We start from the raw sequence: 13,288 nt of genomic DNA on the forward strand, positions 1-13,288 counted from the left end.
AAAAAGATGAAATATTGCTACTTGTGACAACATAGATGGATCTTGAGGCTATTGTGCTGAGTGAATTAAGTCAGACAGAAAAGGGCAAACATATGATTTCAGTTATATATGGAATATGAAAACAAACAAACAAACAAAAATGAACAAACAAAATAAAACCAAAACAGAGTTATAGATACAGAAAACAGATTGGTGGTTGCCAGAGAGAAGCGGTGTTGGAGAGTTGGGAGGGTGGGCAAAATGGGTGAAGGGGGTCAAGAGGTACATATTTCTGGTGATAAAATAAGCAAGTTATAGGAATGTAATGTACATCATGGGACTATTGCCACTAATATTTTATTAACTCTGTGTGGTGGCAGATGGTAATTAGATTTATTGTGGTGATCATTTCACAATGCATACAAATGTTGAATCATTGTTATATACCTAAAACCAATATAATATTGTATGTCAATTTAAAACAAAAACAAAATAACAACAACAAAACAATGAAATTTTTGAATAATGGAACAGCTGTCTTGTGAGACAATGAGCATCCTGTGTATAGAGACAGGAAAACTACTTGGTAGAGATGGGATAGGAAGTGTTTTGGCATCCAATGGCCTTTAAAGCCCTGATAATCTTGAGATTGTTTTCCAACACAGATTATAAAAATAGCACAGATTCATTAGCCATGTACATTCAGTGTTAAACCCAGTATTGCATGCTAAATATAGTATTTAGTACCAGTACCTTGAAAGTCTGTGACCTAGTCCTGGCCAGAGAGGGAAGTACAGGACTCAAAAGTGGGACCAAGTACTGTCCCTCTTTCAGCCTTAGCAGTACTTCCTGGGCTTACCATTCCTACCTCTGACAGCCAGAGCCAAAGAGCAAGAAGAGAAACAATTTCCAGGGTGGATCACAGAATTAAGGAAACATAAACCTCACTTTTTCTTTTCTTCTGAACATGTCTCCTCAGCCAAAATGCAGACAGGAACACCATATTGTTTTCCATTTCCTAAGTCAGTTGAACACTCGTTTTCATGGGGGAAAATGCCCAGAGAAAGGCACAAAATAAAACTGAACAGAATTCATTAGGTCAGTCCTCTCTCCCCCTCCTTCACCATATGAGTTATTTAAGACAAATTGGCATCCAAGTCAAGGCCAGTCCAGCTCACGGCTCCCCTGGCTGTTCCCATCTCTCAATTATTTGCTCCCTGCACCTAATTAGTGCTGGAATGTTCTGTCAGTCACTGGAAAGTCTGAAGAGAAGGGTGGGGCCAGGAAGACCTCTGGAATTAGCAGTTAAGCTTTTCAAAGCTATCCCTGTTCTTTTTGGTGTCCTTCCTTAGCTAGAGAGAGGCAGGTAGCTATTATTCACACCCTGGTGGGATGACTCCTTTGGGCTCAAATGGAGCCAAAAGAGCCAATCTGGCAAGTGGATGAATGCTGACAGGAGCTTTGTGGAAAGAACTGTGCCAAGGGGTCTTGTTCTGAGCAAGTGAGCACATATTACCTCCCTGAACATTACGTAGAACCTATGTGTACCTGTGATCCAGAGCCTTACCTTTCAGGCAGGCCTCAGGGCTCCCCTGCTAGGTACTGCATGGCGTAAAGTTTGTAGACACTGTTTCTTTTACCGAGATGAGGGGCCAGGGGAATAAGGGTACAGGGCTTCTGCCAAAAATCCTAACTATGTGTCTTGGCTACTTTTTAAAACTAACTAACTAACTAACTAACTCTCTCTCTCTCTCTCTCTCTCTCTCTCTCTCTCTCTATTTCTCTCTCTCTCTCTAATCTCTATCTGTCTTTCTTTCTCTGGTTCTTTCTCTCTCCCATCACTTGGGAAAGAAGCAGCAAAAATAAAAGAATTCTTTCCCTCATTCATAAAAAATGAATTAATCAAATGTTTATTGAGCTACCTACTATTTTCCAAGTACTATTCTAGGCACTGGGGTTGTTCCAGGAAATAGAGACCAAAAAAATCCTGGCACTTGTAAAACTTATATTATAGAAGGGTATACATAGGAAAACAAAACCAATAAATATGTAATATGTCATGTGGTATAGTACTCATAAGTATTATGGATAAGTAGAAAGCAATGGGAAGGGGCTAGAGAATGAAGATAGGAGGGTGCCATTTTATATACATTTTTTCCTCAGTCTTTGGTTGGCTACTCCCTAAACAGCCAAATCAGTTTGAATTCAGGTTCTTATGGAGACAAATATGCAGAAAAGACAGAGGTCACTTGAAGAAAGAAAAGTTATTGGCACCACATGGGCCAGGTATAATTATGCAGAGTTATGCTTCAGGCATTTTCCTCTTGAATTCTTCACTCCCTCACCATAACATAAGAACAAATTGTAAATTGCTACTCATAATCCAAGACAGTCTTTCCTCTGAGGTCACCTAACCCAACGGCCCTATTTGTTTGTTTCTCTATCTATTATAGTTGATGTGCAATATTATATTAGTTTCAGGTGTACAACATAATGACTTGACATTTATATACCTTATGATGTAATCACCACAGTAAGTCTTGTAACCATCTGTCACCATACAAAGTTATTAAAATGTTATTGACTCTATTCCCTGTGCTGTACATTATGTCCCTGTGACTTTATTTTATAACTGGAAATTTGTACCTCTTATTCCCTTTCACCTTTTTCACCCATACCTTCACCACCACTGCACCCCCTGCCCCTCTGGTAACCATCAGTATGTTCTCTGTATCTATGAGTCGGCCTTATTTTAAAGTTGAGGATGATGAAGAAATTGGCCAAGGTCACTCAGTTAGCTAATGGAAAAATCTGAGACAGAGCCCAGTCTCGGGTGCTCTAGTTCTTTGGAGCTGTCTCACCAGTTTTGAAATGTACTTCTTATAGTTCATGTCTTATACTCCCAAACCAATCTAGTTGGCTAAATTGGGAAACCTAGTTTTCCCTCCTCTGTGTCTACTTTACTCTCACATTACTAATAGTCTCACAATACTTCTAACACCAGACGTGTGGGTGTTTTTCCCCCACCAAGCAATTCTATGTGATACCAGCTGTGTGTCTTACAATTTCACTCTCATGAAACTTAAACTATAGAAGGGTATCCACCTGAAGATAGATTCCCACAGGTTAAGGGCTCAGTCTCACAAGGCAGCTCCCATTTCAGATGCCAATCCAAGTAATAGGTCTCCTGGTTACCCACAACCTCTGAGTGACTGGTCTGCAAATCGGAAGTTCCCACAACCCCCTCCTCAGGTTTGATTAACTTGCTAGAGTGGCTCACAGAACTCAGGAAAACACATTTGCCAGTTTATTAAAGGAAATGATAAAGGATACAGATGAACAGCAGTTACATAGGGTGAGGTCTGGGAGGGTACCTTTAGATTTGGGGTACATCACCCTCCCTGCATGTGGATGTGTTCACCAACATGGAAGCTCTTTGAACCCGATAATATTGGGATTTTTATGTAGGTATGATCAATTATTAACTCCATTTCCAGCCCCTCTCCCCTCTCTGGAGGACCCTTCCTCCAGAAGGGAGTGGGGCTGAAAATTCCAAGCTTCTAATCATGGCTTGGTCTTTCTGGTGACCAGCCCCTATCCAGGAGCCATCTAGGAGCCCACCTAGAGTTGCCTGATTAAAACAAAAGACACTCCTATCACCCAGGAAATTCCAAGGGATTTAGGAGGTCCATATCAGGAACCAGGGTCAAAGACCAAATATTAGAACAAAAGATGTTCCTAGTGTTTTATCACTTAGGAAATTCCAAGGTTTTAGGAGTATTGTAATCTCACATTGGCCTATGGTCCTGGGACGCAACTGCTTAAGATGGTTAGATGCAGGCCATAGACGACTATTAGCAGAGTGGGTGTTTTGTTTTCAATTAAGAGACAAGCTGTTGTTATTGTTGTTTTTCTGACTTGCACAATATTGGAAAAAATTAAACCCTGAACCCTTTGGTTGGGGCCCCTGTAATTTTAAGAAACTCCCAGCTATTCCTATCAGCTTGAAGTTCTAAAACTGGTTTCAGGAATTGCCTTGCTATATATCTGAAGCAGCAGCAACACAATCCACCCTCTTAGGGATCTGAACCCAAGGAGCATTATGAATCTCAGCAGTTTCTCTTTACTAGACAAGGGGAAGAGTGTACCCTCAGCAGCCAGGCCAATCTGTAAAGCACTTTTGTGTACATGGTCTCAATTCATCCTCATGACTATTCTGAAATATGATTTTTATTCCTGTTCTTCATAAAAATTCCAGGATGTAGGTACTATTGTTATCCCACTTCAAAGATGAAGAGATTGAGGCACAGAGAGGTTAAGCAACTTGCTCAAGGTCTCACAGCAGGCAAGTGGCAGAGCTAAGATTTTAACCTATGCTAAGGTACCAGAGGCCATGCTCTGAAACATGGAAATCCCCAATGGAAACTTCCAAAAATACTTGTAGCCTGAACATGAACTATGGGGTTCTTTCCAGTGGCTGTTCTATTAATAGAAACCCCTGCCTTGCTGCCAGGCCCTAGAAATGCCTTGATCAGTCTAGAAAAGAAAGGTTCCTTTACCGTCTTAGATTTTGGGAAATTTGACCTACTTGGTGAGCTTATCCTAGTACATCTCAAGCCACTTTCCAAGCCTTTCTGCTGTATTTTATAATATATAAATTTTGGGGGAGTGTATCAGAGGACCTGATCACAGGCTCCAGAGGAAATGATAATTTGAGTTGGGGTGTTCCTGCCATAGTAAGAGAATGTTTGAAATGAGACCACAGTTAATGGAGGAAAGGGTCCTGGCTTTGGAGTTAGACAACTTTGAGTTAAATCCTAGCTCCATCACTAGCTGTGTGGCCTTTGTCAAGTCCATTGATCTCTCTGAGCTTGTTTTCATTGTCTTAAACGTGGATAACACTAACTACCTAATGGAACTATGAGGATTAAACAAAATGATAATCCTCAGGGCTCTGGCACATAATAGTTGCACCAGAAATCTCTCTCATCTCTGAGAATGAGAGAAAACATGGCATAATGCATGCAGCTTCATGCAGTTTTGGAGTCTGGCAGAATTCTGCTTCACTGGTTCCTAGCTATGTGACTTTGAGCATATCTTTTAACTTAGAACACCCTTTTCCCTTTTCTTTGAAATAAGGATACCAATACCTATTTCTTAGAGTTTCTATGAGGATTGAATGAGTTACTGCATTGAAACTCCTGGCACAGGGAAGCCCTAATAAACAGCAACCTCTTTTATTATGAACAAAGTGTCTAGTACATTACAGACTGGCATCCCACAAATGTAACTTCTCTTCTTTCCCCAGAAAGCAGTCTTGGGCAGTCAGATAGTTAAGTTGTCTGCCATTTGACTCCTGCTCAGTCTTTAATTTTCTTCAGATCTAAATACAAAGCTTTTCAAATAACTCTCCCCACCCAACCTTGCAATACACATAATAAATGCACAATTAGCTTACTTCTTTATTGGAATCATGGTGTTCAGGCTTGCATTAAGATTTGCTGTTAGAATCTTTCCCATGATTCTTCTTACACTCAAATCATATTTACTACCATTCTAGGCTCACTTGATGATATCACTATTTGAGACTGACTAAAAATAATGGGTGATGTTTCTTCAAGTTCTCAGCTCTGTAGAACTTTCAGACTACTTACTCCAACTCAATTAGGTAACAATGACTCTAGCCAGGATATCTTAACCAATCAGTGATGGCTCTCTGGGCTACCAAGTGCCTATCATGATGTTGATTAGCTTACCCAACCACATTTGAAGGGCATAATTAAATATGAGGTCTATTTGAAATAATCATGCAGAAACTAGCCTTTCAACTCATTTGGGACCTCCTTGACATATTTGTGATTCAGGGGAATGATAAAACAGTGGTGGGAATGGGGATAGTTGTCACTCCCAGGTGATTGTGAATGCATTTAAAATAATGGATCCCATGGCTTTGAGCTTCTACTGTCTGCCTGGAGCTCCAGAAACCATTCTCAGGAAAGCCAAGAACTCCCAGGAATAAAGTGACCTTTGTGCCAATATCCTTATACAAGCAGTACCTTATTTACTACCTGTCATGGTATATAGCACCCAAGAGACATTCAAGAAATACCTATTGAGTGGATTAAGAATCCTGTAGATTCAAATAACCACAAAAAGTCAGTGCTGAGAGAGAAGCAATAACCGTCTAGACTCAATCCACCCCCAATCTGGCGGATTGGGTAGTTGAGGTCCAAGAGGGAAAGAGACTGACTCAGGGCCACACGTGTGACCTAAATATACCTGCCCTGTTACAAGACATGGCATATGCCTGCCAATCTGGATGTGTTTATAGTAAAGGGATTTAGAAATGTGACTGGGGGATGATATCCCTTGTTCTAGGATTTTCAGTCAGTCCTTATATGACTCTAAATGTTCCAGACCCTTAGAGGGTGACACGACCCCTGCCAGAACTAATTCCCCACCTGGACCCTTTGGGGTCAGCTTGATGATTTATTTCACCCATCTGTTCATTCCATCACTCTCATGTGTATTCATTCTCTACCAATACCAATCAAGAGCAAATATTCTTAATTATTCCTACAGTTCCTTTAAAAGGGAGCAGGTCCATTATCACATCTAGCATTGGAAGTCAAAGATGCCAATCCTGTTTTTGACCTGATAGTCATATGCCCCTTCATTTCCAAGTTCTTAATACTGGAACCAAGAATTTACTCAAAGAAGAAGAAAAAAATGCTCTGAGATCATGGAAAATGAGAACAATACATGTTGATCCTGGAATTCATTTGCCAGAGGAAATCCGGTGGCTTTCTTTATTTTACTTGCTTCAAACAAAGAGAAGGGTGTAGGACAAGGAAATTCTGTGAAGGAGAGGTGGGACTTGACTCCAGCTGGAGCCAGGAATGTCTAAGTAGCTACTGCTAGAGGTATTATTGTGAGGACCACAGGTTCAAGGGCAGTACTGCTTCCAGACAGAGACACACATTTATATTAGCTACTCTTTTCTTAGAATGTGGGTGTTTCAGAGGCTGAGAGAGCCAACTTTCCAGTCCTTCCACGCTCATCTAGAGATGCCTATTGAGCTTAGAGAAGGTGAGAACCCTTTTAGAGGTTGATGTGACAGCCACAAGAAGCAGAAAAATGAAAGATATTGCTGATCTTGGGCTAGAAGCTCAAGTTGGTCAGGCCTGGGAGGGGAGAAGTGGAAGGAGGGAGTGGGAGAGAAAATTGAAGGCAGTCGCCAAGGGAGAAGCAGTGGGCAACTGTTTGTACTTACTAATAATCTCCAGGAAAAAAGCATAAGTCAAGGACAACAGAAGCCTGGTCAGCCTACCCTCCGTCCCACCATGTTGATTTTTTTTTCTGTAGTAAAGACCTGTTAGTTAACTCTTATGTTTTCTTTGTAGAAATACAACTCAGGTCTGGTTTAAATAGGAACACTCAAACACCCAAACCACATCCCCACTTTTCTGGAGGTTTGAAGATCTCACAACAGCATCGGAGGCAGCAACACTGAAAAGCAGAGTGGAATTCTGCTCTGCTTGACACATGATACAGAACCCTCGCCTAACACATTCTTTCAAACATGCATTTATTGAGCACCTACTGTGTGCCTGGCACTGTACCAGGTTCTGGAGGTACAGCAGGGAGCAACAGTGACAAGAGTTTCTTCTGTTACTGAGCTGTTCTTGTAGTGACCAGTGGAATGTGAGACTAAGGAGGAGAGATCAAGTATGATGCATGGGTTTCTGGCTGAGGTGACTGAACAGATTACTGAAAAGAAGAATAATAGGGGGGGAAGGGAGATGAGGAGTTTTAGTTTTGAAAGGAGGCACAGTGTAGTGGTTATAAACCTGAGTGCTTGAGTCAGATTGTCTAGTTTAATTCCTCACTTCACTACCTTACTAACCTTGGACAAATTACTTCACCTTCTGCAATTCAGTTTATTCATCTGTAAAATGGGGCTAAAGGAAGTCCATACTTAGTGGGATGTTATGAAGTTAAATGTGATACTATCTATAAAAAAGAAACACTTACAAACAGTGCCTGACACTTGGTAAGTGCTATATATAAGTTTGATAGTAGTAGTAGTAGTAGTAGTAGTAGTAGTAGTAGTTGTAATAGTATTGAAAATGTTGAGTTTGAGACGTTTGTGGAACAATATAGCCGTAAACAAATATGAGAGAGGGCTTTAGAGGTAGACTACCAGAGTTCATAGCCCAGTTCTTCCACTTACTAGCTATTTGACATTGGGAAAGCTACTTAACATTTCAATATATTTATCTGTAAATAGGGATAATCACTCTTATCAACTTCACAGGGTGAAGATTAAATGACTGCATTTGCATAAAGTGCTTATAACAATGCCTTACACCTAGCTCAATTAACCATAAGTAGCATCGATATTATTAGTGTTATCATTTAACTACAGAAATTAAACAAGCAGTTGGATATATAGGTAGAGGACTCAGAAATGAGATTCCTGCAAGTCAGATAGAAGCCTTTTATTGTTGGTTTTCTTAAATCCAAATGCAAACAATAAATGTTATTGAAAATTTAAAAAGGTCAATTGTTAGCGTTTGTAATTAACTTCAACATATAACTCTTGGGCACTGACTTTGTGCCCAGAGTGCAGAGATGAATCTGATGTCAGTCCTGCCTTTAAGTAAGCTTCCAATCCAAAAGACTATTTTGAAATCCACATCTCCTGCCATTTGGGTCCTTGGAATTTACTTCTCTTCAACATGGCCCTATTGTGCCTACTACAGGTGAAATATAAAAAATAATCATACATAGGGCACAGGCACTGACCAATCAGGTCAGGCTTTAGTGCTGGCTTAGAGCTTTGGGCCCCTGTTGGGTCAGATATTAACCCTTTAGTTGCTAGGTCACAAGGATGACATGGGGGAGGGCCTGCTCATGAAGAGGGACCAGGATGGTGACAGTGAGGAGAGGGTACTTAGGAGGTGGGTGGGGGGTAGCAGCTATTTATAAACTGATGCAGAAATATTTCAATTTTCTCACCATTGGGATTCCTGTACTGGCAGTACTGGATAATATATCAGCCTTGGTGAGGGACCTTAATCTCTGCCATTTTTGTCTCTTTTCCAGAAAAACCTAAGATCTATCAGAAGGAGACAGATTTGAAGACTATCCATCCAGTACTCCTAGGCAGTGAGAACATCCTTCGCTGTACAGCAAGTGGTCTACCTCTGCCCTCCTTCATGTGGGCCTGGGAGCCCTGCAGCCATAAAGATGAGTTGTAAGTGACTCACAGGCCAAAAGACCTCACATGGTCCAGACTCTTGGGTTTACTGAGCTACATGAGGGGCTGGCAGTCTTAAAATCTTACCAGGAGATTTTCTCTTCCATATGATGTGACAGGTGTTGTCCGTGGTTTTGGAATGGGCCCAGGAAGGTAGCACTCCAATAGATATCAAATCTTAGGATTTTGCCAGTTCCTTTCAAAGTCACAGCCTCAAATTACAGGTACAAACAACTGTTATGGTTAACAGGCCAGGGAAATTTAGATTTAGATTATGACTTGAGATTTAAGTGAGAGGAGGAGCAGAATAGGGCAGGTTTCCAAATATCTGTCACTGCGTGGAAGAAAAATTAGTAATGGGTTTGGAAAGTGGACGTGTTTCAACTGTTTGAGAACTGCTTCCATAATAAGCCTGATTGGAATTGTAAACCCACAATGGGAAAATCTGTCAGCAAGTAGCAGTTTTAGATCACAGCACATTTATTTAGCCTCCTGTGGTCCTTGTGAGAAGATAGGACAGGGATTCCTCGTCCCCAGTAACAAATGGAAATACAGAGGCTAAGGGGAATAAATGACTCACTTGTGACAACACAGGAGTCAAGAGAGAAATCACAATGAGAGCCGTGTGCCTTAACTCTTACCCCTTAAGAGCTTCCATTTATTGAAGCCCTACTATATGCCTGGAACATATTAGATACTTTGATTTTTGTGTTGGAGCAATAAGCTCTATTTCAAAATGACTGCTTACACGTGGCCCCCATAAAAATTTTCAGTTATATGTGGCCCCTATAAAAATTAAGAAAAAAAGGCAAATTCAGAGCGGCAAAGTGAATTGCCCCAATTCTCAGAATAAGCAGCATTTAAGAATACTTCATCAGATTACATCATAGAAATGGTGGAGTGAGGTGAGCCTCTTGAAATCTCCCCTGGAATTAACAACAAATTGAACAGCTGTAACTCCACAAAGGACTCCCTGCACAGTAGACAGCCAAGACTAAGAGACATGCAATTGAAACCATATAAAGGTGGGCAAATTGTGCAAGCAGGGGAGGATGGAAGGGGTAAGTGCAGAGACGTGGGCTGTAAGGGCACAGGGAGCAGACCGAAGCTGGGAGCTCTCAGCTCCCTGCATTCTGGAGCTACTGCAGTTGTGGGAGAGGGAAGAATTCAGACTGCTAGTGCTCCCCTAATGGCCCACAGTCCCACCTGAGGGATGAGGATATGACACAGCTGAACCCAACATTCACGGCAGAGATCTCAGAGCAAAGACTGAGAAAAGAAGGGTGAGAATGGTGGTTTAAGTCTTCACTGCTAAGGAGAGGACAGAAGACATAGGCAGGGAGTCTAGCCAACCCCTTCCCACTCTCCCAGAGCTCACCCCAACCCACCCTCCCGGTGCTAGAAGCTGAACAATTGCAGTGTCACATAAAAACATAGAGTATTTGCAGTTCTGTGAATTGTGGCCCCGCAGCCACGGACTTTCGGCCCAACTCTAATAGTTTTGGCAAAGGGGAGGGAGCCTTGGGTGCAGGATTCACTGTGCTGGTGGTCCTGCCATTGCTCAGAGCCACCTCTCACAACCCAGCCCACCTCTGATCCCACCTATCTGGGCGGATCCCTGCAGGGGTAAACAGAGCCTTGGAAACACACAAGCTCTGAAACTGGTGCAAGGAAGAACTTTGGAACCTCAGAAGCTCTCCACATTCCCTCCACGGAGGTGGTACCCTGTGACCCAGGCAACCTGCACACAGAGGAGAAGCCCACTTTCCTGAGACCTCCTCTCCCCACATTGTATGAGAAAATATAACACTACAGTGTGAGAGAGAATAAAAGGCTGCAGCGGGACAGAAAATAAAACAGTCCACCAACATCTACGAGAAAACAAAAGACAGACCTCTTCCTAACAGCCAGTTGCAGAACCTACTCCTGTAGATGCCTAGGAAGAGAAATAATAATAATTCATTAATTGTCATGAATAACCACGGTAATGAGGCAGCTCAGAAAGAAAATGAAAAGTCTCCAGAAAATGAACTTAAAGACATAGAAATATGTGACTTAAATGACAGAAAATTCAAGATTGTAGTTCTGAAAAAATTCAACAAGGTACAAGAAAACACGAACAAGCAGTTTAATTGAACTCAGAAACACAAATAATAAAATGCAAAATTTACCAAAGGTATTGAAAATTTTAAAAAGAACCAAAAAGGATTTCTGGAGATTAAGAACTCAATAAAATAAATAAAGAATGAAACAGGCAGCTTAGGTCATAGAGCTGACCAGATGGAGGAAAGAATCGGTGACATTGAAGTTAGAAATATGGAAATGACTCAGATGGGAAAAGAGAGAGACTTGAGAATTAAAAGAAATGAAAGAACTTTACAAGAACTTCCTGACTTCATCAACAAGAGCAATATAAGAATAATAGGCATGTCAGAAGAAGAAAGGGACAAGAGAACATGGAGTACATTCAAACAAATAGTTGATGAGAACGTCCCAAACTTGTGAAAAGAACTGGATCCTCGAATCCAAGAAGCAAATAGAAAACCTAATTACCTCAATCCCAACAGGCCTTCTCCAAGGCACATTGTATTGAAGCTGTCAAAAATTAACGACAAAGAAAGAATACTCAAGGCAGCCAGGGAAAAGAAGATGGTGAACTACAAAGGAAAGCTCATTAGATTATCATTAGATTTTTCAGCAGAAACTCCACAAGCCAGAAGGGAGTGGAATCAAATATTCAAATTATTGAGAGAAATTACGAGCCAAGAATAATATATCCAGCAAAGATATCTTTTAGATATGCAGGAGTTATAAAGACCTTTCTAGACATACAGAAGCTGAGGGAATTTTCTAACACAAAACCCGCACTACAAGAAATACTGAAGGAGGCTATTCAACCTGAAACAAAAAAGGCAAAAGAATACCAAATCATGAGTAATATTACGGACAGACAGACAGAAGCAGGAAATGTCAGCCACAACACCAAATAGGACACAATATACTTAAACATATAACACACAGGGTAAAGGAGAGAAAAAAAAACACTTAAAAAAAGAGAGGAAAAAGACAACTTGCTACTGCAGCATATAAATCAACTCACAGCATAAATCGGGACAATGTGTGACAACAGAAACATAAAAGGGGAGAGACTAAAGGTCTGAACTGGCATAAGGGAATGGAGAAAGGAAGCACCCTGAAGAAAACGGAATACTCTAAATATGAAACTTTATTTTACATAAACTTAATGGTAACCACACTAAAAAAATCCAGAACTGAGATATATAACATAAAGAAGAAACAGAGGGAAAATCATAGAATACCACCACACTGAAATAATAGACAGCAATAAAAAGACAAAGAAACAATGGCGACACCGTCCTACCAGAAAACCAAAGATAGAATGATAGGAAATCCTCATATATCAATAATCACCCTAAATATAAATGGACTGAACTCACCAATAAAAGGCACAGAATAACAGATAGGATCAAAAAGCTAAACCCAACCATATGCTGCCTCCAAGAGACATATCTCAGCTACAAGGACAAATGTAGACTCAAAGTGAGAGTGGACATTAACACTCTAAGCAAATGGTATTCACAGAAAAGCAGGAGTAGCTATACTGATATCAGATAAAACAGACTTCAGGATAAAAAAGGTAACAAGAGACAAAGATGGACATTTCATAATGATAAAGGGGACTATACAACAAGAAGATGTAACAGTCATCGATATTTATGCCCCCAATCAGGGAGCACCGAATTATACAATGCAACTACTAACATAACTAAAGGAAGAAATTGACCAGCACTCAATTATAGTAGGGGACCTAAATACATCATTGACAGCTATGGATAGATCATCCAAACAGAAAATAAAGAAATATCAGCCCTGGGCCAGTCAAGTGGTGCATTGGTTAAGACCTGGCTTGGGACACCAGAGGGCTCCAGTTCGGATCCCACATATGAGGGCCAGTGACACTGCCCTCCACAGCTAAGATGCTGAACAACAGCTCAACCTGGAGCTGGGCTACTGTGAGTTGCTGGC

General features: G+C 40.9%; 1 protein-coding gene across 1 annotated transcript in view; it reads left to right on the top strand.

Annotated features, from left to right (window-relative positions):
* LOC109390085 (vascular endothelial growth factor receptor kdr-like) overlaps nt 1–13,288 on the top strand; it is a 286,991-nt gene that overhangs the window by 130,002 nt on the left and 143,701 nt on the right. The window contains exon 11 of the mRNA XM_019656126.1: nt 9,088–9,238. Coding sequence (XP_019511671.1) covers nt 9,088–9,238 — 151 coding nt within the window. The remainder of the gene's footprint in view (nt 1–9,087; nt 9,239–13,288) is intronic.

Source organism: Hipposideros armiger, unplaced genomic scaffold (assembly GCF_001890085.2).
Source record: "Hipposideros armiger isolate ML-2016 unplaced genomic scaffold, ASM189008v1 scaffold_254, whole genome shotgun sequence".
NCBI lineage: Eukaryota > Metazoa > Chordata > Mammalia > Chiroptera > Hipposideridae > Hipposideros > Hipposideros armiger.